Source organism: Mustela erminea, chromosome 2 (assembly GCF_009829155.1).
Source record: "Mustela erminea isolate mMusErm1 chromosome 2, mMusErm1.Pri, whole genome shotgun sequence".
In the NCBI taxonomy this organism is placed as follows: Eukaryota; Metazoa; Chordata; class Mammalia; order Carnivora; family Mustelidae; genus Mustela; species Mustela erminea.
In genome coordinates this window covers 16,903,839-16,930,652 of record NC_045615.1, presented here as the reverse complement: position 1 = coordinate 16,930,652, position 26,814 = coordinate 16,903,839, and the positions used below count along the sequence as shown (strand labels likewise).

Sequence of the window (26,814 nt, the reverse complement as noted above, 5' to 3'; positions counted from 1 at the left end):
CCCCAAACTGAACCCCTCTCTTTATAACCCCTTTCTTATGCCATCCTAAGGGCATCTGGTTCTCAAGGGTACCCTGTTCTAATCCTCTTGACCAGCCCCGGACGATTCCCTCTTCTTTTGTCCCCATCTTCCTTTTCTTGGAGAAAAAAGCAACGATTGACCATGAAGCCCTTGGTGATGACCCCTCGGTCTCCTTCACTCCTCTCCCTTCTGCTCCCCACTCTATGTTCTTCCCCGTACTCCTCCCTTAACAAGTTCACGTCCCTACCCCTCCACCGACACCGAGACCAAGACCATTTCTAGGCCCCAGATGCCAGCTGCAGTCTTATAGGAAGCCAGTGACATTCCTATTTGAGGACATCTCTGCCTCACTGTCCCTCAAGTTTCATAGGTCACCGATGACCTCAGATTACCAAACGCAATTCCTTTCCCCCTGGTTCTCTTTCTCCTTGACTTTTCTGCAGCAACGGACACTGGCACCACTCCCTCCTCACTGACATTTTCTCCCTTTCGGTTGCCAGGATTTTATGCTATGCTGCGTCTTCTGCTTTTCTGAAACCCCAGGCAATGTTTGTTTGTTCTCCTTCTGCCTCTTTCTCCCGACTTCATACATGTCCTAGAATCCAGCCCCAGGCCCTCCTCCTTGCCAGATGACCCCCCAACTTAGCGTCACCTGTTCCCTGCTCCCGTCTCCGGAGCAGCCCACGCACCCAAAGACAGATATTCACCACTGACCTCTGCATCGGTCCTGTGCAACCGGACATTCTGAGATGATGGAAATAGTTCCATGCGCACCCTGTCCAGAAGGGTGGCCATTCATTATACGTAGCTAATGAGCATCTGAAATGTTGTTAGTCTGAATGAGAAACTGGATTTATAATTCTGTGTTAGTTCCATGAATTTAACTCACGTTTAATTCACCACATGTGGCTTGCATCTACCATAGTGAATATCACAGTTCTAGAAGCTTTCACTTAAGCAGAATCTGGTCACAACTGAAGGCCTTCCAGGACATGTTCTTCCTCCCAGCATCTCTGTCCACACTCAAATGTTCCACGCATGCTGGGTGGCTCAGTCCGCTAAACATCTGACTCTTGGTTTCGACTCAGGGTCCTGAGACCAAGCCCTGCATCAGGCTCCGTGCTGAGTGAGGAGTCTCCTTGGGATTCTCTCTCTCTCTCTACCTCTGCTCCCTACCCCCCTGCCAACCTGGGGCACAATCTCTCTAAAATAAATAAATAAATATTTTAAAAAACCAAAAAACTCAAATGCTACATTTTGTTGATCCCAATTCCTCAAAAGCAGCCTTTGGTTCCCACTGACTCTACCTAGAAGTATCCCTGCTCTCTGCACAACCCTTGGATCACCCCTGTGTCTCATGGCCATGCCCCGTTCAGCTCCTCATTCCAACCTACACAGTCAGCTGGGTCTCTCACCTCAACACATCTTGCCATCACTAACACTACTCTACCATGTCGCTTCCCTGTCTTACCAGGCCCACAGGACCTCCTCACCTTCTCTTGCTCCAAGACCCAAATCCTTGTCTGAAAACCACCCAGGAGAACACAGTGCCATCAAGCCTGGTCATGCTGTAGTCCATGGTTCTCTCTGTATGCACGTGAGCAAGCATGCACACGTGCACACACACACAGTGAACCACCCTTTCCAGGTGGGCCGGTTCCCTAGCGCATGAACATGGCATGCTTACTCCTGCCTTGATGCTTGGCTTTTCAAATCCTACCTTTCATGATCCAGCTGAAGATTTCCTTCCTCTACTTTCCATTTCTCTGGAAGGCCAGAGATTCCTAAGCCCTGCCTCACACACTTTGCCCCTGACCTGGTAGGGCATTTATAAGAATGTTATCTTGTCCTGATAACTATTGTTTCGGGGTTCTATCCTTTTCTCCCCAATTAGACCTCAAGGCAGTGAGTCGTCTTCCTCAGTAATCTCATCAGACTTAGCTCAGAACCAAGCATGTGGTAGATGCTTTGCACTTCATAAACACTTCTGGACTCATCATCAAGTTCAGGGTAAGAACTGGACATGAAACTACCCAAGAACTCAGTGAACATTAAACCCATTTTGTTAATAATTTACTCCGTGCTCCCCTTCCTCCTCCTCTCCTCCATTTGTCGTCACCTTTTCCAGCTTCAATTCTCTCATTTGCCTACTTCTTCCCTTCTTACCATATGAGCTAATCATGACAGGTCAGGGTACAGAGTGTAAGATTCTCTATTGTCTCCTGTAGATGGTGGCCACAGTTAATGTTTCTTGTGCCACATAATCAACATGATTTTTTTTTTAAAGATTCTATTTATTTACTTGAGAAAGAGCGAGACACAGAGAGAGAGAGAGAGAGTGAGATAGAACAAAGAGGGAGAGGGAGAAATAGACTCCCCACGGAACAAGGAGCCTGACGTGGGCTTGATCCCAGGACCCTGGGACCATGACCTGAGCTGAAGGCAGACACTTAACCGACTAAGCCACCCAGGTGCCCCAATTAATGTGCTTCTATTGGGGGAAGTTACGCTATAGAATACAGAGGTAAAATCATGACAGATCTCTGTTACTTACTAGTTTGGTGTCACTGGATAGACGATTTAACCTTTATGAGCCTCATTTCCTGGGAAGGTAAAATAAGGATAAAAACACCGCATTATAACTTTACAAGGGAACTACGAAGTTAAATAAAATACCACTTGAACAATGCGCTAAGGATGTAGGGTTTGATGTACCAGACACAGAATGCATGTATGTCATGGATGACCTAACCATTTCATTTTAGAGAATGATCTTGAAGGCCAATATTTAAACCAGAAGAACTCCTAAAAGGGCAAAATTCCAGACTGTGTTAACTAATCTGAAGGAAAACAATCATCTGGAAGTCACAAACAGCCCATGATGGAGGCACAGAGCCACACAGAGGTGAGAAGGAATCAGGGCAAGTCTGCTTTCTCTCTGGAATGATGAGGCCGAATGAAACTGTAAAAGGGAAAAAAGCAGTCCTCATACAGAGGCCAGAGCAGACAGAGGCCACCCAACCACAGGAGGAAACCACTCTTTGGTTTCCCACCAACAGGAGCTAAGCAGGACCTTGAATTCCGGACAAAGCCTCTCTTTTCACTTCCTCCTGTTAATAGAAAGAGGCTCAGAAAAACCACTCCCTACTTTTCACGGCCAAGGGTCACTTTGTTATTTTTCCCCACAGGACCTATGCTTTGAAAAACTGTAAATGAGACAGAGTAGATAAAATGCCTAAAACACTGACTAATACAGATCGGTTGTGCCATGAATATTATTCACATAAAACACGTGCTTCTTTGTTTCTCCTCCTGTTTTTCTAAACAAAGACAGAATATCATCAGAGTTCTGAGCATCATGAGATGTTCAGAAGGAGAGAGGTCTTTTCCAAACCCTTTGGAGTACGTGAGTTTTGGAATTCAGGATTTTTCAGATTTTATAAAGATTCTATGGTCTGTATATTGTGTGCCAGACACTACCACCAGAAGGGTGTGGGTCCGTATCAAAAAGAATCCACTTTTTGGATATCTACTTTGTGGATAAGATTGTCCATATCAAACACATAATCTTTATACAACTTAATGTGTGAATATAAAAATCTATAAAAAATCTGTATACTATGTTCTATGTTCTGAAATCTAGATTTTCATAGGTCTCATAAAATCTATAGATTCACACTGAGTGCAGATTGTGTTCTCTGCCAGATGAGTTCTGATCAAGTTAGGTTTGGGGCCCCAAATTGGTTATGTAGAACGTTTGCATCTTCAGAGTTTTTGAACTTTGGTATTCCAAAGGAATTGTGTACCTCTACTAATCTGTGTAGTTCTTTAAAAAAGAGGTAGTCTTTTTGAAAGAGTTCATTAAACTTCAGAAAATGTAAAAAATAGTAGATAGCCACTTCAAAACTTAGTACAAAGCTACAGCAATTGACACAGTGTGGTACTGGTATTAGGATAACAGACATGTAGAGAGTATGGAAGAGAATTAAGCACCCAGAAAGGAGTCAAGTATCAATTATTAATTGAATGTTGACAAGGGTGCAAGGGGAAAAAGACAATCTCTTCAACAAGTGATTCTTGGGCAGCTGGATTTCCACATACATGAGAATGACTGGAACCTTAACTCACACCAAATACAAAAATTAACTCAAAATGGGTCCAAATCCTAACGTAAGAGCTGAAATTCTTACGTTAGGTGCTCTTAGAAGAAAGCAGAAACTCTTAGGTTACGGTGCTCTTAGAAGAAAGCAGAGTGATAAGTCTCTGTGACCTGGAGTTAGGAAATGTTTTCTCAGCTATGACACCAAAAATATAAACAACAAAAGAAAAAGCAGATAGACTGCACTTCATAAAAATGAAAGACATCTGTGCATCAAAGGACACTCTCAAGAAAGTGAAAGGGCAACCCACAGAGAGAATGTAAGAAAATATATACAAATCATATTAATGTGATAAGGGTCTAGTATCTCGAATATATAAATAACTCCTACAACTCAACAATAAAAAGACAACTTAATTTAGAAATGGGCAAAGGACTTGAACAAAACAGAAACTGCTTTAAAGAATATATGCAAATGGCTAGGGACGACTGGGTGGCTCAGTGGGTTAAGAATATAAGCAAATGGCCAATAGGTACATGAAAAGATGTTTAACCTCAATAATTTTGAAGGAAATGCAAAATAAAACCACAAGGAGATAAGACTTTACTTCCACTGGGATGGTTATAATTAAAAGGCAAGAAAGGAAAATAAGTATTGGTCAGCATGTGAGGAAACTGGAGCCCTCATTCTTTGCTGAGAGGTACACAAAATGGGGCAGAAGCTGTGGAAAACAGGTTTTTTTTTATTCTTCAATAAGTTAAACATAGAAGTACCACATGACCCAGAGATCCTACTCTTACATATATACTGAGAAGAACTGAAAAGAGGTTGAAAACAAAAACTTTGGCATGAATATTCATAGCAGCACTATTCACAAGAGCCAAAAGGCAGAAACGACTCAAATGTCCCTCGACTGAGGAAGGGATAAATAGAATATGGCATCCACATGATGAAATATTATTCAGTCATGAAAAGGAGTGAAAAACTGGTCTGTGCTACAACATGGAGGAAGCCTGAAAACATGCGAGGTAAAAGAAGCCAGGCAAAAAGGCCATATAGTAAGTGTTTCCATTTATTTGCACTACTGAGATTTGGCAAATCCAGACAGGGGAAAGCAGATGGGCAGTTGCCAGAGGCTTGAGATGGGGGAGATGAGGAGTGACTGCTAATAGGTACAGAGTTTTGTTTTGGGGTGAAAATGTTTTGGAAGCAGATAGTGGGACAGTTGCACATTATTGTCAATGTACTAAAAGTTACTGAATCATACACTGTAAAATGATTAAAATGGTGAATTTTATGTTATGTGAATTTTACCTCAGAAACAGTGGTTAGACAATTATTAGCTCCTGAGAAACCTTAGCTATATGGAAACCTTAGCGGTTTTTTTGGAATGACTAGCCAGGATGTAGGAAACACACTGAAAAGACTCTGAGTGATAACTGAAATTGGTGCTGTGCTTTTCTAAAGATGTGGACAGATTCTAGGAATTCCTGGAATAAAAAGCAGAGTTCCTCAGGCCTGTCACTTGTCATTTTGGGCTGGGTATTGCCATGTGGTGGGGCTGTCCTGGGCGCTGTGACAGGTTTAGCAGCCCACTAGATGCCAACAGCGCTTCCCAGCCCGACTGGGATACTGTGACAACCGAAAACGCCTCCACACGGTGCCACATGTCCCTAGGGAGCAAAGTTACCCCGGGCTGAGAACTGACTTCTGTGGGACAGTTTGTTCTTCTGGGATTTTACTTTCCCCCAGAGTCTCCTTTAAAAGAATTCATTTCTGAGCCTGTTCTTAAGTTATCTCTTAACGACGGTGAAATCATTAAAAAAAAATAATAAACCAATACAGTTGTCGATTGTAAGGAAGCTTTCAGAAACCTCTCTCGTTATAAGGGATCAACTACGTGATCAATTTGTAAGCAGCAGGTTTCTCACTGGCAACTACATGGCCTGGCAATAAGCTAAATGTGGACAGCACATAAAAAAAAAAGAAAGAAAGAAAGTTAGTGTGCAACGTTCCCTTTTCAAACCCTTTTTGGGCAAAGACTACGGCTCTGCCAGCATTCCAGAATAATGACAGCTGATGTGCCCTTTGTCAACTTTCCCTCTTTCTCCTTTGAAAATGCAGACCTAACTCCTTCCAGAACCTCCTCAGACACCCTCTACTGAGTCTGGAATCAGACACTGTTAGCACAGACAGCAACCTGCGGTCTAGATGCCCCCCACACACAATGGCCACTCTCAGGGAGGCGAGGCAGGAGGTCCAGGACCCCGGTCCCCTGGCTGCTTCGTTCCACCCGCCAGTACCACTTTGTGAAGCTGGAGTTTCATCTGATTTCATGTGAACGAAGAGTTCTGAAGCTGAGAAGTCTGAACTCCACTGGCCCTACACGAGTCCCCTTTCCTGCCGATGAGGAACTGAAACCCAGACTTTTAACTCATGGCCAGATCACTTTCCCCACTTCTGGGGCAGGCATCCAAGGATCTCCTGCAAGACATCAGTCCATGTCTGCTGTGCCTGACCTTCTGCATCCCTACATGAGCACACAACTTCTACTGTATGGGCTTGTTCTAGGAATTAAACTGATGTAATCAATGGCATGTCAGCACCACTGCTATGAACTCAATGTGTGTGTCCTCCTCCAAATTCATATGTTAAAGTCCTAACCCCAGTGTGAAAGTCTCTGGAGGTGGGACCTTTGGGAGGTGATTTGGGTTAGATGAGGACATGAAGGTGGGGTCCCCATGAGGAGATTGGTGCCCTTGTTAGGGGCCGAAGGGACCAGAGCTTGACCTTGGTCTGTCACATGAGGACACAGTGAGACACTGGACATCAGTGAACCAGGAGGAGGTTAAGCCCTTGACCATGCTACACCACGATCTTGAACTTCTCAGCTTCAAAAACTGTAAAAAATATCTGTCTGTTGTTTAAGACACCCAGTCTGGGGTATCCTGTTACATACAGCAGCCTGGAGTGACTAAGGAAATACCTACCACGTCAGCTACATAAACTACTTCATCTCTTTCTCTAGGAAGAGGATTGTTAACTCTTCACTTGAGTCCATCTAAACCTCATATGGTCAGGGCCACAAGAGAAGGTTCAGCTTACGGGATTATCAAGGGGCTTTGCCACTGTCCAGCCCCATGGGTATCTTCCTCCTCCTGCCTTGCCTGGAACCACAAGTTTCCATGGCACCAAAGGAAATGGTCACACATTGGGCTATTCTCATTTCTGCTTTCCATTCTGATATCAATGTGAGAGGTACCTGAGCCAAGGAGGTGACGTCAGTCAAGGTCAAGCTGAACTTCCTCATCCCCTTTCTAAGTTCTTGGTAAAGCTAAAAGAATAGAACATAGATGACATTTTACACCGCTGCTGAAAGACATGAGGGAAAGGCAACATCTAAGCCAGAACCTCTGAGAAATTTCTGGAACTACAGATTGGTCACAAGGCAGCCTGAATGAAGGACTGTTAAGTCCTCAGTTTATCTCAAGAAAAGAGGGTAAAGGTAAGATGTTTCCCAGTCGTTGCTTAGTGACACCCCCAGGGGCTTTGAATAATGACTCTGGAGACACAGGCAGAGTCAGGGGTAGCTTTTCAAAGACAAATCTCAACTGTACTCAAGCTTCTGAGAAGAATACAATGCTGAGGTTCCCACAGGGTGGGAAGCCCCTTGCTTCTCTGAAGCAAGCTCCACAGACAAGTAAAGGGAGGCTTTCAGGGACGTGGATCCCCAAAAGATCCCAGATTTCTTTGTCATGCCACAAGGAGAAGACACCGCCGAACCCTCTGGGCCAAGGAAACAGGACGAACAAACTACTAAATAAAACTGAAACCTTTTCCTTCTATCTCCTTCTTGGCTCCCTGTGGATAGAGAGGTCTGTAACCTGGTAAACTCAAACTACAACAAAGACAATACCTTTCCTTCTCCTCTCAATCTGGGTCTGAGAGTTGGGCACAGGGACCCATCCAGTTCCAACCAGAGCCCACTTCTTATTTTATTTTCAGGTCATCCTTAATGAAGTTTAACAAAAAGAGAAGGATTACTGCTCCCATGATAGATTCAGCTGTTCAGCGCATGAGGTGCCTCCGAGAAGTCCGAGCAAAGGCCCACCTTTCAGAGAGTAATATGGAAGAAAATCTCTCCGTTGTACTGCAATGGGACATAAGGAGCTTTTGGGATTATACAGTCAGTGTAGGCAAGAATGACAAGACAACGATGCGCCAAACAAGTCAAGTGGAGCAGAGAGAATGTGGAGGAGACGGGACGTTCCTGAGACTAATTCAGTAAAATGGAACACAGACGTGAGAAACTTGAATGGAAGCCAGAGAAAGACAGCTGCCAAGGTGACAACATGAGAGGGGAAAGCAAAAGGAAAAGGAGGATGACACAGGAGCCACAACGAATTCCAAGGGGAAAAGTGAAGCAGAGGAAGTGAGCACTGAAGACGCCATCTTTAAATTCAGAACAAAAAAATGTGCAGTGGGTTCCAGGCAACAGCAATGAATATTACCCCCAAACCAGAAATTTCCAGGAGACATTTTTAAAAATTTGACTGGGAAAAAAATTCTATCCGCAACTCAAGTTGACCTCACGTCGTTTATAAAGTGTTAAATACCAGGAAACAAAGGAGTACTTACAGTATTTCGAAATTAAGAAATATATGTCTATAATTCAAGTTCTCTACTCAGGGAAGTTGCTGTTCGTGTGTTCAGGCTCTGGCATGTAAGGGCTTAGAAAATGTGTTTTGCAAGATGGGATTGGGAGGGAGACAAACCATAAGTGACTCTTAATCTCACAAAACAAACTGAGGGTTGCTGGGGGGAGGGGGTTTGGGAGAAGGGGGGTGGGATTATGGACACTGGGGAGGGTATGTGCTTTGGTGAGTGCTGTGAAGTGTGTAAACCTGGTGATTCACAAACCTGTACCCTTGGAGATAAAAACATATGTTTATAAAAAATAAAAAATTAAAATAAAATGTGTTTTGCATATGTCTTCATGGGTAAAATTTTATTTGGTGTTATACTCTGTTTTAGGATAATAGTAAATATTTTAAACCTTGTAAACCATGTAGGCTCTGTAGCCACTCCTCAAGTTTGTCACCACTGTAGCCTAGAAGCAGGTATGAACAATTGGTAAGCCAATGGGCATGGATGTGTTCCAATAAAACTTTATTTACAAAACAGGCCAGAGTTCCACATGGCAGACAGAGCAAAATCCTGAGCTCATGAGTAAGTAAATCACAGTATATAAGAGGAGGGCAATTGGTATTACTAGATTAAATTATAGAAAGACACAAAAGCAGGGTAGATAATACAATCATTTAATAGAAATAATCCAAATTTAAATGTAAAATTTCATTAACCCAAAGATGTGCTTCAGGAAGAAAAGAAAATCCAAGCATGCTAAACTTGGCTTCCCCTACATGGGCAAAGGTGACTGATAGAAGTTGCGGTAAGAAATAACTGAAGGTTTAAAAAATGCTTTTGAAAAAGAAGAAAAGAAAAAAGAAAAGCTCTAGGATAACTTGTTGTAGAAATAAAACTGGGAGACAACCCTTCCAAAACACTGCAGAATTAAAAAACAAAATAAATAGTACAATTTGCAAAAGACAGAAAACAAAGAAAAGGAAACAAATACAAAGCCAGAAAGCATAAAGCAAGAAGACAAACATCAAACCAAATATATCTGCTGAAATTGCTGGAAATTAGTTAAATCCTTACTGAGAGACAAATACCCAGATCAAATGCGTACACTATAAAACAATCTATGTGATGCAAAATACACAAGCCGGTACAGAAAAAGACAGGCAGCGCTATGCGGGCAAATGCAAACAAAACCAAATTAAAGATTACAGTATTAATTTTTTTAAATGTCCACATCAAGGAAAAATAAATAGGATAAAATTTTGTCTTTAATGAAGATATTAGCGACTCAGTCTTTAAAGTATCAAGCAACTGCATCAACATATATAAAGCAAACCTGTTAAAAATATGAGAATAATCGGAGAGTTATTCCCAGTAGCTGTGGGAAGATTTAACCATACCTCCCTCAATATTTGACAAAGAAAACAGATGATGGATAAAGATAAAGAATAGTAAATTAGGAAGATCTTAAAAATGTCACTATTAAAGTTTAGTTAACAAGTACCTATTAAACAGGAATCTATTAAATATGCTGATTATTGATCATATGTTAAGGCACAAAGAAAACCTCACTGAATTCCATAAGCTAGAAATTATTTAGTTCACGTTTTCTGACCCCAATGTAGTAAATCTGAAATTGAATTTTAGAAGTGGGGCATTTAAAAACACCAATTATTTTCAAAGTAACTAACAGCAAGAACACTGCAACGAATCCTCTTACATCTACATAGGACAAAGGGAACATTGAAAGGGGAAATCGGAGCAACTAAATGAGAGCACTGCTTGGCAACACAGAGGGCAAAGAGCTCAAGCCTGCATGAAGGAAAACGTACAGCTTTGATTGTTTTGAATCTTAGACAAGAAAGAATGAAAATACATGAAGCAGACAATCTGTGCAAGGAAATTAAAAAAGGGCCAAATATAACCAGAAAAAGTAAAAGAAAGAAATGTCTAAAGATTAAATTATTGCACTTGAACACAGATTAAAAGGTTCAATATGTCCAGGACATGGGTTTCTTGAAAAAAACTAGTAAAACAGACAATCTTCTGAGATATCTTAATGAAGACAGAAAGAAGAAAACATAAGCACATGATGTGGGAAATGAGAAAGATAGAAATGAAAAATTAAAGAATTTCCTGTAGAATTCTATGTGAAAATGTTAAGCCTCAATAAGAAGGAAAATGGAAAATAAGAAAACAAAGATTATCAAATCTGACAATCAGAATAGACCACTATCCATGGAAGAAATAGAAACCAGTCTCCAAGAATTGCATCCATAAAAGGAGCTGTGCCCAAATGTTTTATGGGCAAGTTCTTTCAAACCTTCAAAGAACACATAATTCTTATGCTATTTAAACTGTTATGGATTGTACAAAAAAATGGGAAGTGTCACAGTTGACTTTATGATGTTAACATAAACTTGATACCAAAATGTGACAAACACACCACAATAGAATAAAATACATTTGCTTCACATAGAAATACAGATGCAATCCAGAAATAAGACATTTAGTATAATACAGCAGAATAAAAAAGGAAAATGCCACGGATCAAGATAGAATTTAATCCAAGAATACACAGATAGGTTAATATTATGAAATAAAATTTATCAGAACAGTGTCAAAGAAAAAAGGGGGTAGTGATGGGTAGCAAAAAAGAAGCATTTGATAAAATTAAAATTTAGTTTTGATAAGATGTTTCTATAAACTTCAGAAAGATACTGCCTTGATATGATGACGTGTGTTGATCTAAAACCAACAACGAGTGCCAAATCTAATGTTGAACCACCAAAGCAGTATTTCCCAAATCTACTATCATAGTTTTCTAGGACATGTTAGTAAGTGTGATGAAAAGTAAAGTGTAAACAATAGTTCAAAAAGTAGCCAGGCAAATGAATGGGGTGACATGTCATAAGTCTTAACAGGAGGACTCAAGCATGATAAAAATGTCACTTTTCAAATTAATCTATACATCCTAAAAATTTATGATTAATATGTGACAGGATTTGTGTGTGGTGTGGGCTGGTGGGGGACCGGGGTTTTCTGGAAAAAGGAATGCGCAAGGATGGACAAGATAATTTTGAAAAAGAATTTTCATCCAGGGCCTTAAACCAAAAAATGTTAAAATGTATTATGAAACCATAATAACTAAAATAGTGTACAGAACTGTCAAGTTACTGTGATGTACATCTGAAATATACATAATATTTACTATAATCTAATATATATTAAATTATGTTCTATATTATACATAAAAATATAGATATACTATATGATAAGTATGATATTTATGTCATAAATACAAATATTACATGTTATATGTGAGCCATACTACAATAAAAAAAAGAGTAAAAATTTTTAAATGAAAAAAAAATAGTGTAGCTCCAATACTAGAGCAGAGAAATGTAAATTATGGAACAGAAGTGGGAGTCCCAAGATTCTTTTTAATATAACAAAGGTGGTTTTCCAAGTAAGACAGGAAAGGATAGATTATTCACTAATCTTTTAAGAACATCTGGCTTAGGGGCACCTGGGTGGCTTAGCTGGTTGAGCGTCTGCCTTCAGCTCAGGTCATGTTCCAAGGGTCTTGGGATCGAGCCCCGCATCGGGCTCCTTGCTCAGCAGAAAGCCTGCTTCTCTCTCTCCCTCTGCCTGCCGCTCTGCTTACTAGTGTTCTCTCTCTATCTCTCTGTCAAATAAATAAATAAAATCTTTAAAAAAGAAAGAACAAAAACAAAAAAAGAACATGAGGCTTAAAAAATAAAAGAATATCTGGCTAACCATCAAAATCAATACAGTTAGACATCACTGACCAAAGTACAAAAATAAATTCCAGTTGGATGACAAATGATGCCCTAAAAGAACAGGGGAAAACAGAGGTTATCTAACTGGCACTGGGGAACATCTCTCCAAGCATCCTCAGGAAGGCACAGTTCATAAAGAATTAGATTAAAATATGTGACCACATAAAAAATGTTAAATGTCCATATATTTGCAAAAACCATAAAAACAATAAAATGTGAAAAAAAAAACCCAATGGAAAGCATAGTTGCTAAATACGTGCAAGAATTATATTATTAAGTACTCCTCATCTTTATTCCCTTTTTAGTAAACCTCTCTTGTCTCTCTGTCTGAAATCCATCTGCCATTCCACAGAAGGGAGATGCCACCCTGGGAAGGCAGAAGACATGGTTCAGAGGAATGTCCTATTTAACCAGAAAAAGGAAGGGAATGTCTTCCCCATCTACCTTCTACAGGTGGACTGTGGGGGGAAAAGGGGAAGAAGGTAGTGAAAAGAGGCAGCTGGGTGTTCTGAGCTCCCCTCTCAATAAGGACCTCGAGGCATTTAAGATAAAGGTGGGAGTGAAGGTGATTTTTCCCACTCTCCATTCTGGGTATCTGGGAGATGCCACATGACAGCTACTGCACCGTGAAAGTTATAGCCGGCACAGCTGGGCAGAGAGCAAACCTGGTCAACACGCTAGTGTGGTGTGGTGCAGTGTGTGTGCTGTGTGTGGCATGGTATGTTATGTGTGGTATCTATGGTGGGTATGGTATGTGCGGTATGGTGTGGTACGGTACAGTATGGTGTGGTATGTGTGGTGTGGTGTATGTGGTATGTGTGTGGTGTGGGGTGTGGTATGGTGTGGTGTGTGTATGGTGTGGTATAGTGTGTATGGTGTGATGTGGTATGGTGTGTGGTGTTGTGTGGTACAGTGTGGTATGGCGTGGTATGGTGTGTGTGATGTGTGTGGTGCGGTGTGGTATTTGTGGTGTGTGTAATGTGGTGTGCTGTGGTGTGTATGGCGTGTGGGGTGTGGTGTGTGTGGTGTGGTGTCATGTAGTGTGTGTGGTGTGGAAGGAACTCACGGGGATCTCCATGTCTCTCAAGGGATCAGGGGTGAAACATTGTGGAGGACTTTAGCTCAGGAGCAAGAGATGATCATGGGGGGCTCTAGGGACAAAATGATTCCCTGGGTCATCAAGTGGGACAATGGACCACAATGAACAGCCTCAGACTCATCAGAGGACAACTAGTGCTTAGTCACTATACTACACCATCCTCCCCAAAGCAGGACACAAAAAATCACACTTAAGTGTCAGCCAAGTGTCCTAATTTCCTCTCCACATACCCAGGAGATCATGTGAGCCCCTCGACCTGGTCAACAACTTTGCGGACAAATCTGTATGGCTTGTGTTACTTCAAAGAGACTAAGGATATAAAGACGCTGCTTAAACGAAGGGATCAGGCTGAGCTTATTGGATTTGACTAAAAGCGTGTGTGTGTGTGTGTGTGTGTGTGTGTGTATTTCCATGGAGTTCATGAAAAAGACCACATCATTTCGTGGAAAATAAAGAAGCTACATTTTCTCAGCAATATCTGGTTATAGCATGAGAAAAAAATTGGCAACCCAGTATATACTATAAATAAGTGATTAATATCTTCAATGTATAAAAATGAGCTTACAAATAGAAAAGAAATAAAAATAAATGGCTTTATAAAAAGCAGCAAAAAAGCAGACAAGCAATTTTGCATTACAAAAGTCGAAATACAAATGACTATAAGAATACAGGGGGGAAATTTTTCAAATAGCAAAGAAATATACAACTTAAAAATGAGAAGCTGTGATGCAAGCCTCCAGCTAGCAAACCAAAGGGCACTAAAATACAGGGAACCTGTTGGACAAGGAAGGTGGGTCTTCCCATCCGAACCTGAAACCATGAGGCAAGAAAACACAGCAAAGCCTTCCTCCTTAAATGCTGTCTCCTTCAAAGTAATGACTTGCCTGTCTGTAGCCTAATTTGAAAGAGTCGGCTATTGTTCAAAGCATTGTTGGAACTCATTCTAGATGTTTTCTGAGCCTGCAGCACATTCTTCTGAATATGACAGTAAATCTTCATTGACAGTTTCGTCTCGTGGAAAGAGCCAGAATTAATTTAAAGCCAAGTCTGCTTATACTATTTGTGATCAGAGAAAGGCTTTCTCATAAATCTGTGCCAGAGGCAATGACAGGGAGGAATTCCAGAACTATGTAGCAGCTCACGAAAATAACTATTTGCCACCACAGGTGGGAAGGATGGCGCCTGGTAGGACATGGCTCACCTGTCCCGTGTAAAGGTCTCCCACTGGCCTTTCCAGAGTCCTCTTTCCACGAAGCCTTTGACAGTCTGAAATATAGGCTTTGTCATGTCACCCTTGTTCCTGGTCAAAAACTCATAAAATGGCTCGAAGAGCGTATCTGGTCTGGTTCCTTTCTCTCCAGCTTCATTCGTTACCAGCTATCTCACACACCTTTGTTCTGACCACACCAGCCAACAGTCTTATCTTTTGTGGGTTAGTTTGTTTGTTTTTTCAGTACATGAAGGGGACAGTCTGTGTCTATCCAGTGGCAAAGGAAGGATAAAGGATTTTGGATTTGTTCACTGAATGCAACCCCTTTCCCCCACTGCCTCAGAGCTTGGGAGAACATTTGTGGGTCATACGCCCACAAGATAGAGCAGAGGCTGACTGAGAGAGAAAATGCAAGTGTGAGCAAATGTTAAGTGGTGAATCTAGTGAAGGACAGACAAGTGGCCATCGTACTTTCTTGCCATTTTTCTGTGTGTTTGAGATTTTTCAGCATCAAGTTTGGGAAGAAGAGAGGAGTCTCAAATATTCTTAACAATTTGTTCTGAAATTAGGGGAAAGAAAACATCAGTGGAAAGTAAACCCATGCTACAGATCTCACCAGGCTATTGAGAACCTTTCCATTCTGTGTCTTGAAGAATAAGATCTACGTGGCCCCCGTGCTCAACACACAGCAAAAATGGTAGGTTTTCTAGAAAAGGCATCACGAAACCATGGGCAGAAAGAATTAACACACAGCAGATGGGGGAATGTCCATGAGGATTTTCCAGACGGCTAAACTTGTTGGGGTCCTGACCCATTCTGTACCCCCCAATCCACCCCATCACCCTTGCAGCCACCGAGCATCTCCCCATGCTGCACATCTTGGCTCAAAGGTCAAGCCCTCCTTTGCAGCAAGTCTTTTCTGCCCTCCCTGCTCAGGGTCATTCTTATCCACAGTATATGTTTTCATGGTACCACCTACATTCTCTGCACTGTACACAGTTCGGTTTTTTTAATCAGACATTATCTGATCCAAAGAGATTAGAAGCCTGCGGGAAGGTGAGGATCCAGACTCTTCTTACCTGGCGCATGGCATAAAGCCCAGCATATCGGAAATTCTCAATAAAAAACTAGCAGATAAAAGAGAAATGTTATTTGATATGTTTGTGAGAGAGATGTGCTGCAAGGTGGTCAAAATAACCCTTCCTCCCTCTGTGCATTCACCAGTCGCTCATCAGGACATCAAGCTATGTCCTTCCCCCTTGCACCTGTGTGGGCCTTATAACTTGCTTTCACTGCAGAATGAGACAGCAGTGACACTGGGCCAGTTCTAGCTCTTCAAAGGCCTGGCAGTGTCTGTCCTGGCTCTCTTGGAAAGAATTACCAGGCTATAAGAAAGCTGGTCTAATCCAAATGGCCAACAGACACATGAAAAAGTGCTCCACATCACTCGGAATCACTCGGAATCAGGGAAATACAAATCAAAACCACAATAAGATACCACCTCACACCAGTCAGAATGGCTAAAATCAACAAGTCAGGAAACGACAGGTGTAGGCGAGGATGCCTACACTATATGGAGTGCAAGCTGTGCAGCCACTCTGGAAAACAGCATGGCGGATCCTCAAAAGTTGAAAATAGAGCTACCCTACGACCCAGCAATCGCACTACTGGGTATTTACCCTAAAGATACAAATGTAGTGATCCGAAGGGGCACGTGCACCTGAATGTCTATAGCAGCAATGTCCACAATAGCCAAACTGTGGAAAAAACCTAGATGTCCATTGACAGATGAATAAAGAAGGTGTGGTGTGTGTGTGTATATATATATTTACACACACACACACACACACACATACACATACACAATGGAATACTATGTAGCCACCAAAAGAAACGAAATCTTGCCATTTGCAATGATGTGGATGGAACCAGAGGGTATTATGCTGAGCAAAAGAAGTCAATCAGAGAAAGACAATGATCATATGATCTCCCTGATATGAGGAATCTGAAAGGCAGGGCAAGGGGTCGTGGGCGAAAGGGAGGGAAAAATGAAACGAGATGGGACCGGGGAGGGATACAAGCCATAAGAGACTCTTAATCTCAGGGAAAAAAATGAGGATTGCTAGAGGGGAGAGATGGGTTGGTTGGGTTAAGGACATTATGGAGAGTACGTGCTATGGTGAGTGCTGTGAACTGTGTAAGCCTAATGATTCACAGACCTGTACCCTTGAAGAAAATAATACATTATATGTTAATGAAGAAAGAAAGAAAGAAGAAAGAAAGAAAGAAAGAAAGAAAGAAAGAAAGAAAGAAAGAAAGAAAGAAAGAAAGATAGTCAAGGGGTGCCTTGGTGGCTCAGTCACTTAAGTGTCTCACTCTTGGTTTTGGCTCAGGTCCTGATCTCAGGGTCGTGGGATCGAGCGCTGTGTCAGGCTCTGTGCTCTGCAGGGAGTGTGTTGGGAGATTCTCTCTCCCTTTCTGTTTCCCTCTACTCCTCTCGCTCATGTTCATGCTCTCGCTCTCTCTCTCTCCCTCTAAAATAAATACTAAGTCTTGAAAGGAAGGAAGGAAAAGGGGAAAGAAAAAGGGAAGGGAAGGGAAGACAAGGGAAGGAAGGAAGGAAAGAAGGGAGAAAGGGAGGGAAGGAGAAACTTGGGTGTATAACCACTGGAGGAAGAGACGGCCGCCAATTCTGAGAGGCAGCCCCAATGGTCAGATAGATGTACTGGGCTTTGACTCATCCCTGTCCCACAGAATCATGAGCTATAAAACATTTGTTGCTTTGTTTTGGGATGGTTTGTGGTAGAGCCAGAGTAACTGAGAAACTGGCCTCCTATCTCAAAATCGTAGCAACTCTTAGATTATCTTCACACCGTTATCTCTAAGAGGTCAACCTTCCCCATGGAGAATCAGGGCCTGACCTCTTCCCGTCTATAGCAAAGCAACCCGATGTCTGGTTATTTGGGGCATCCACAAGAGTCGTTATATGTCATTTATCTGTCATTATCTACACTCGCCCTTCTTCCTTGCCCTGTCTCACGCATCACCATCTGGAACTTAGTGATGCATTTCATTGTGCAGATTTTCAGCTTCACTAGAGTAGGGATTTCGTTCTTGTCTTTTTCTGCAGTGATTCTCTAGCTGCCTGGCCCAGCGGATGCTCCATGAAATTTTGCTGAACAAATGAATCTTTCTTTGCCTCACTGCTTCTACCCAGTAAGCCCCTTGCCAGCTCTGCCTCCCCTCAAACACCCCATTTTAAAACACATTCTTCCTCCTTACTGCCACATGGTCCACTATCTTTTTAAATTTTAACATAAATATCAAATAGTCTATGTCCACAGGAGCCACAACTCAGCCCAACACTGCCTCCTTTGACTCAGAGGTCACAGCAATGAATAGGTCCAGCAATAATGCCCACTTTGTCCTGAAATCAGAGATCCAGGGTCCTGACACACCAATACGTTCAGTAAATGTCCTCATCTTTTCTTTCTTTTCTACTTTTCCCACCCAGCCCAATGACTCTGGAACTGGCAGGCTCTAGACCACGGGATGAAACAAGCAAAGACGATACCCGCTCTAGGAAAGCTGGAGCTCCCCAGAGGATGTATTTTTCACCCTTCCTTCTTTGGCCTTCCTATTCTCCCTATTCAGCTCCATGACCAAAACCTGGCTTTTCCACACAGTCACTGATAACCGCCTCAGAGGTGACGTCCCTCCTTACAAGGGGTTCTGACTCAACATTTTCACCAAACACTGAGGCAAAACAAGACTTGAGGGTGGGCAAGTCAATCTCTACCGGCAATCACGCTACTCAGTCCAGTCCGACAACTAGCCCGGCCTTGGTGGTTGGAGCTGGGGAGGAGGGAAGTGTGGAGGTGCTGGGGAGCCCTCTCACAGGGTAGAGGAGCGGCCTTCAGCTACGGAAGAATGCTCACTCACTATCCTGGGCCACTTCCCGCACCTGTGGGCACTTTGCTCCCTGGCTTCGTACACCACATGTGTCCCTACCTGCCTTTGTTTCGGACCCCGCTGTCCTCTGACAGCCTAGCTCGGACTGATAATCTCTGCTTCCCAAGAGAGCACTTGTCATACTTAAGAACTTGTGTCCATTGTGTCTGAAAATCTCATGGCATATTTATTCTTCGGTTCACGTTTTGCATGAAAAATGTCCTTAAAACGGTTACTAAAAACAAATAACATCTCACTGATAACCCAGCAGAAGTAGTGTAGGCTTCAAGTCCCTGCTCAGTCAACAGTGGCACTTCTAGAAGTCTCCTCAGTGACCTCCAGACACAGTTCACGGTGATATTCTTTTGCACTTCGAATACCACTTCATAGGCTTGTGGTAATTGTTCCTAATTTGTTTCCTTAACTAGACTGTGCTTCCCTTGAGGGTTGTGAATATGCTTTATTCATCTTTTTGCTCTAACTCAGTGCCTGGTACTTACTATACAGTCAATCCATCCTGGAGGAAATAGTCTCTCGCTCAGACGGTGGCATGGAGAAACTCTGGACCACAGATCCTGGTAGGTTCAGGGACCTCCTTCCTACTGAACAGCCCAGTCAGACTGCCAACTGTACGTTTTCAATTTCCTTCCTGCCACGCTGCATTATTGGGATTTAAAGGAGGCCCAGTGATTCTGGGTGCTGCTGTCTTACCATGGCTTCCTGCCACTGTAACACCTCACCTCAAAGTCCCTAATTCCCCAGGAGAGCAGATCCAAGAGGGAGGCCATGGTTAGACTAGAGTTCTCTCTGGTTCACTCTCTGAATCTCTGTGACTCCTAATCTGTTCTAGTTCATGCCCTTACTGTGGTTCCTGACCCTCTGCCTCTTAGCCATTGGGGAGGGACACCAGCCTTCTTGACTGGTCTTCCTTTCAATTTATGACTATAAATCTCAAATACGTCCGTAGGACTTTCTGGGAATGCTACGAAATTTCCGTCATCTATTTGCGCCCTCGCCTCAAAGATTAATATTTCACATCTTCTTTTGCTCCTCAAACCAACGTCACGTTCTATGCCTTCTTCACCTGTAGCTGATGATCTTGCTTTTGTTTAGGTCAAGGGCATGAATACACTCTGAAGAGCTGATTACACTTCTCCTACGCGTCTGCTCGTCTCTGTGCTTACAGACCCCGGCTTCTCCCTCGCTTCTCAACACTCCACTTGGGCACTGAATCCCACCTCCTCCCTCAACTACACCATCAGCAACTCTACTCCATCGTTCCGTCAGAATATACACATGGTATCCTATCCCCCACCTGTTGAAATTCTCTCCAGATCCTTCCGGCTCTCTTCCTCTATTTCCCCGCTCCACTGTCTAGAAAAGACTTTCCCAAGAGTTGTCTCTTTTCACTGCTCTCACTTCATCTTTCATTCTCTCTGGGAAGCACGAAGTCAGGCTTTTGTCTCCCTCACTCTACTGAGACTGTTATCCTCAAAGGATGTCCTCATATCTCCAAGGACCTCCTCCACATGGCCAAGTCCAATGTTGATTCCCAGCCCTCCTCTGACTTGGCCGAGCAGCTGCCTGTGACACAGCTCAATACTTTTGCCTTCTTGAAACATTTCCATTTGGCTTTGGGAACAATGCAGTCTCCTGGTTTTCCTCCTACCTCCCTGCCCACTCTTTCTCAACTTCTTCTGCTAGTTGGTTCTCCTCCTCTTCCAGGTCCTCAAATCCCAGAATGCCATGGGTTCTGTTCTTATTTCTTCTTTCTCTCCATATGTCCTCCCTTGTAGACCCGTCCACTTCTGTGGCTTTAAGTATGTTGCTGTGTCCCCAGTTTACAGGGTGCCCCAGCTGCCCCTCTCAGCTTGGAGCTCATGCATCCAACTGCCTGCCACTTGGCATCTCTACTTAGATGGTGAACAGACACTTCTCAGCAGGGCTACACAGAATAAACACTTGTGTTTCCCATTCCTGCCAGCTCCTAACAACTCCATCATTCTCTAGTTTTCAACCAGATGCACTATTGTTTACCCCAGTGCTTATGCCCCAGAACCAGAAGTTATCTTTAATTCCTCTCTTTTTTCTTATACCCTATGTCCAAACTTGTCAGCTCCACCTGTGAAATAAGTCCTGAATGTAATCACATCTCACACCCCACCTGTTCTCCCCCAAGTGCTAGGCATCACGACTTCTCCACCCTTGGCCGCTCTAACAGCCTCCCACCCAGTCTCCCTGCTTCCACAGTTGGCCCCCAAACAGCCCACTCTCGACGCAACAACCCGAATGATCCTTTAAAAATATAAAACCAGCCACCCCCCCGCTAAAACCTGTCTGAGGGGATGGCATCCCAACGCAATTGGAATAATAGGCAAATTCCACTAGGGCCTAAAAGATCCACGGCGCTCTGACCTCGTCTCCACAACGTTTTTGAACTTGTCTGCCCACACTTTCTCTGTCGTTCAGCCACTCTGGCCTCTCTGATCTCCCTTGAATAGGTCAGGCTACTTTCTATCTCCAAACTTGCCGTCCCTCTGCCCAAAAGGCCCTTCTGGACTTGGCAATGTTTGCTCCTCCGTATCATTCCTCCGAGAGGACTCCTCTGATGACCCACCCCATTGCCCTACAAATCTTTATGCTCTTATCCTGCCTTTTTTTTTTTTTTTTTTTTTTTTTACTGCTTAGTAATCCTTGACTTCTTAAGGTGCATTCATTTGTTTGTCTACCTCCCTTAAGAGAATGCAAACATTTTACTGCCAAGGAATTTGTCGCCTTGTTCAAACTACCCATCGAGTACCAGTGCTCAATGTAACAAATGCCGTATGAACACACAGATACACGAATAAACTTCAGGGGGAAGAGATGGGAGGCAGAAAGGCAGGGAAACCGTGGCTCAGGCAGGGTGTTATTTAAATAAACTCAAAGCTGTGATGTACTTCCAGGAACAGAGTCAGCAATCGTGATAGGCAGGCACCATGGAGAGCCAGCGAGCGGACTCAGGAGGGCCTCTTAAGCAGCCCCTCTAGAGAGAAATTTCTGCAACCATCAAAATGTTCAATATCTCTGCTGTCCCCAACAGGAGCCACTGGCCATGTGTGGCTATTGAGCACTTGAACTTTGGCTAGTGAGAATGAGGGACTGAATATTAATTATCTCTAATTTTAATTCGTATTAAACAGCCACATGCAGCTGGTGGCTATGCTATTAGCAAAGCTCTAGAACTTGAAGAATCGCTTCACTCCACTTGGGATTTCAGAATAATAATCGGAGAAGGAGAATGAAATAAAGATCCTGGACAAATGAAGTTTTGAGTTGGCCTCAGAAACAAATAGCTGCTATTACAACACAGAGTTGCAAGTTAAAGTACTTTGAATGCATGCCACTTAAATTTGCCTCTAGAGTGCCAGAAACGAACTTTTACTAATTTTTATCTTTTTTTTTTTTTTTCTAGAGTTAGTGGACAAGCAATGCGTGGGTCTATATTTGAGCTCACAAACTAAAAATAGCAAACAACCATTTTGGGATCTCATGAAGGCCTCTCAGATATAGATGACTAGTCCAAGTGGATCAGCTTGCTGATACTTACAATGTGCTAATTAGTTTTGACAATAGCTAATATGGCATTTGCAAAAATTGGATTTGTAACATTACTGTATTATTTTCAAACAGTGTCATCTGCAACTTTCAGAATGATCTTGGACAAGACTACTGCTCGTTTTAATACTACTAAAATAAAGGGGTAAGTATTCACTTTTTGGAAACATTATGTTGAATTCTTTAAAGCTTAAATTCGCGTGGACACAAAATCATCTTTTTTTTTCCCCTTGCCAGTGGCTGGCCACACTTTCTTCCATACTGAGTCCAGAAAATAAAATTAACACAGATATAGAACATAAGCAGACCATTATGACTAACCCTTAGGAGTAATCTAATCTAATAATAAAATTACACATTTGTTCAGAATAAGTATGGTGCTTATTTTTAGGCCAAGAGAATTTGCAGTCCAAGCAGCAGAGGTGAAAGTGGCATTCCACAGCCCCTGCCTAAGTGTGTGCCCGAGACTCTGAGACTCCAAAGAAGAGGGATCTATTTAAATTAAACCAATGCTTAAAGGCATTTAGAAAAGTTGACGTTCTTATTAAGGAGACCAATTAATCTGCTGGAAGCCACTTTACACTAGTTGAAAAAGTGCTCTAGGACATAATCATATAAATGAGACTGCGAGAAGAAAGGGAACTAAAATTCACTTTTCTACCAGGGAGCATTTTCCAAACTGCCCCCCACCCCCACCTCGGGCTTTGCTGTTTGAAATGCAGATTCTTTTTCTTTCCCCCGCCCCCCGACCCCCGCCCTTGACTGTGAGTCTGGGGAAACAGAGGGGAGCAATTTAACAGGGTGTTTAAAGACTTACCAATGGGCATCACTAGGAAAAAAGGCAGCCAGCAGAGGACGAAGCAGCCCACCACGATGCCCAGTGTTTTGGCCGCTTTCTTCTCCCGGGAAAACTTGAGGAGCCTCACTGAGAAGTGCGTCTTGCTCTTGGCGCTGGACACCCCGGTGCCTCCTACTGGGACATTTTTCCGATGGATGCGGAGCGTCACCTGCTCTGAGTCCGACTTGTCGGTCTTGAGGCCAGACTTGAGGCCCCTGCTTTCCCTCTTGGCCACCACGTACACCCGACAATACATGACCAGGATGATGGTCAGAGGCACGTAGAAAGAGCCCAGCGCGGAGAAGAGCACGTAGCCGGGCTCCTCGGTGATCTGGCAGATGGTCTCGTCCTCCGGGGCAGGCTGCCTCCAGCCGAAGAGCGGCCCGATGGAGATGACGAGGGAGAGCGCCCAGACACAGAGCAGAGCCATCAGACCCCTCTTCTGGGTGACGATGGTGGGGTAGCGCAGCGGGTAGCTCACACCTATGTAGCGGTCGATGGAGATGATGCAGAGTCCCATGATGGACGCGGTGCAGCACAGGACGTCCACCGCAGCCCAGATATTGCAGAAAACCCTGCCAAAGGCCCAGTAGCCCAGGATCTCGAAGATAGCTGAGAAGGGCAGCACGGTGGAGGTGAGCAGGAGGTCGGCCACCGCCAGGTTGACGATGTAGTAGTGAGTGACCGAGTGCAGATGCCGGTGGCAGGCCACGGAGAGGATGACGAGGATGTTGCCCAGCACACCGAAAATGATGAGGCCCCCCAAGATCACTCCAAGCAGAATGGCCTTGGATATGTTCACCGGTGCCGACGGGTGGGTGCAGTTGGAACTGTCGGAGGCATTTCCAGAGAGAAACACCATGGTCCCAGCCGGGGCCGGCGAGGTCCGGCTCTCAAGAGCCACCCCCGGGCGAGGGCGGAGGCGGAAGCGGGGGAGCAGAGTCAAAAGGTCTCGGCTCAGGGGAGCCCTGCCCGCTGGGGTTAGCTGGGGGTGAGAGAGAGCGCGCGGGTGAGAAGCAACCCCGGCCTGCCGCGCAAACCCTCAGAAGGCCACGCAAAGGGGCAGGACGTTAAAGGTGACATGGCCGGGGGCGCGCGGGGCTACCCGCGGACCCTGTCCTCCCGGAGCGCTGGCCTCCGGCCCCAGCTCCCTTCCTACCCGAGGCTTGGCGCGAAGCTCGAGGAGGCACGTTGCAAAGTGCAGTCGCCGAATTACAGGAGCCCGCTTTTGCGTGCTGTCTGATCCGTCCTGGTTAGAAGATTCAGCATTTTGCACGTTATTTAGAATTCAATAGTCCAGCGCCAGTCTCCCCGCAAACCACAATCAAGAACGGGTTTGCCGTCGACTCTCAAAGGCGGGGATCGCCAGCATCTGGGCGCTTCTGCCGGCCCGCAGTTACCCACAGGGTGACTGGACCGCGGTGGACTCGGGCTACAGATGCAGCTTCTCCGCGCGCAGGCCGGGGGAAGTGGATTTGAGATGTTGGCCAAGAGCGAGGCGACTGCGGGTCGTTGTTTGCTCTCGTTCTCCTGAAAGAGCGCAAAGAGAAGGGCGGCGTGTGTACCAGGCGCCCCGGGAAGCGAGGCCAAACCCGGGCTCGACGGACCGTGGGCGGCGGCTGGGAGCCCCGCCGGCTCTGCGGTCCGGGAGCGGCGTGCCCTGCTGCAGCACAGGCGGCGCGCTAGAGGACCGCGCGCTGTGCCCCCGCCGCTGGGAACCTGCCCTGGCGCGCGGCCCGAGGCCTCCGAGATCCGAAGCAAACCAACCCAAAGCCGCCGCGGCCAATGATGAGCGGTCGCACAGCGAAATTAAACCCCCGCGAAGCTCGCGAGGCGGGACTGCGGCTGATTGTGTGTGTGTGTGTGTGTGTGTGTGTGTGTGTGTGTGTGTGTACGCGAGTGTGTGTAGCGTGGAGCCGAGTCGGTGAAAACTGGCGGTTGCCGTTTAAACAGGTTGCTTCGCAGCCACCTGGAGGGGGCGGCCTGGGAGAGGGAACCGCAGCGGCCCGGGCACCGCAGGCCAGCCAGAGCCGCGCGCACGTTCACGCCCGAGTTATTCGCACTTGGGTGTGCTGTGCGCGCGGGTCTGTGGAGCAGCCCCGCCGGCTCGAGAGCCAGGTCCCGAGCACAGCCTGTCGGGCCCGAGGTCTGAACGCGACCCGGGTCGGTCCAGGAGCCCTTTTCAAGCCGCAGGATCGGCCGGGCGGGAGGACTCGAGCCACACCCGGACCGGCCGCGCGGGTGCAGGCGAAGTGGTGGGGAGGGCAGGCGCCCCTCTGCAGAAGGGGCTTTACAAGTGGCGGTCACTGCGGACTGGGTAGGCTTCAAAATCAGGAGGAAAAGTGGGCGCTTCGCGGTTTTCTGGGCTGGGGCCACGGTCTGTGTGAGAAACTTAGGTTTCCACGACTGCAAGCCGACCCCAGGGACTCAGGCAGGAATGCGAGGGGTGGGGTGGGGGGGGCATCTTCCCTTCGAAGGACTCTGGCTGGGGGCAGGCCCTGAGGCGGGACGCCAGGGGCAAAGGCTATTGAGAAAAAAATCACAAGTTCAGGAGCTCACAGGTGGTACTAAAAGCAAGCAACTGCAGAAAGCCTCTTGCCTCTACCTCGGGGCGATAAATACGGGCTGAAAAGCACACTTGTTAACTAGGAGGTAACTTTCTAAAATATATAAGGGAATCAGGGTGGGGTGGAATGGTGGTGTCACAGCGGGTGAAAAAAGCGGGATGGGGGCGCTTAGGTAAAGTGCGGGTTCGGGCTCACCGGGAAACTAGGGAGCTGGGCCCTCACCCACCCCGCCCTCCTGGACGCCCGCGTCCTGCTCCGCCGCGCACTCACCTGGAACGGGGTGCGGACCGGGGGTTCGGTCCCACGAGCAGCCCTGCCTCTCTGGGGGAAGAGGCGACCGTCTCACCAAGGAACCAATTCTTAGTTCTTCTGCACCCGCTGACTCACCCCTCCACCACAGAGGTCTTTAAGCTCCCAGCTCACTATCGCTTTACCTGCAGAATTTAAAATAAAGAGTGAAAATAGAAAAAAATAGCCAAGCAATAACTCCACATTTACCCTTTAAATATTCAGCTCCCCGACATCAGCAAAGAATGGCAAGCAACTTTGCAGCTAGATCTTGCTGACGTCACACAGGCAGTAGCCCCGGCGAGTACCGTAATCGGCTGTTTACCGTATTACTCTGCGGCAACAGGCAGAATGCGCACAACCGTATTTTTTTCCACTCCCGCCTGTCCTGAGTGTATTAAGTTTTCGCTTTACTTTAAAAAGGTTTGTGTGGGTGGGTGGCTGTGGGTGTGAGTGTGGGTGTGACTTTTATTTATAGTTAGTAACTTCTTTAAATGATGGGATTTTTTAAATAAAAGAAAAATTGACACTTGCCGCACAGATGTTATTGCATGTATGGTGTGTTCAAAGGAATGACCCAAAAGTTACATTTGAACAGCTTTATTCAATTAACACTTGGACTAGTTTCTGTTAAAATCAAGAAAAGCATGTTGTTATGCCAAATACGCAGGTAAATTATATTATTTGCAGATGTTT

The 26,814-nt window shown here is 44.9% G+C and overlaps 1 protein-coding gene across 10 annotated transcripts in view; it reads right to left on the bottom strand.

Moving 5' to 3' along the window:
• Nucleotides 1-26,506, bottom strand: part of ADRA1A (adrenoceptor alpha 1A) — a 118,693-nt gene extending 92,187 nt beyond the window's left edge. For 8 of the 10 annotated variants that reach the window (XR_004283142.1, XM_032332362.1, XM_032332364.1 and 5 more), the window contains exons 1-2: nucleotides 26,101-26,506; nucleotides 23,243-24,793 (exon numbers count right to left, since the gene is read on the bottom strand). Coding sequence is in view for 9 of the 10 variants with exons in the window: in XM_032332362.1 (XP_032188253.1) it covers nucleotides 23,243-24,125 (883 nt within the window). In the remaining variant the exon portion in view is untranslated. Of the gene's footprint in view, nucleotides 1-2,575; nucleotides 2,625-23,242; nucleotides 24,794-26,100 lie in introns of all 10 variants that reach the window. The other 2 variants (XM_032332369.1, XM_032332370.1) reach the window with 1 other exon arrangement.
• Nucleotides 26,507-26,814: the final 308 nt, after the last annotated feature.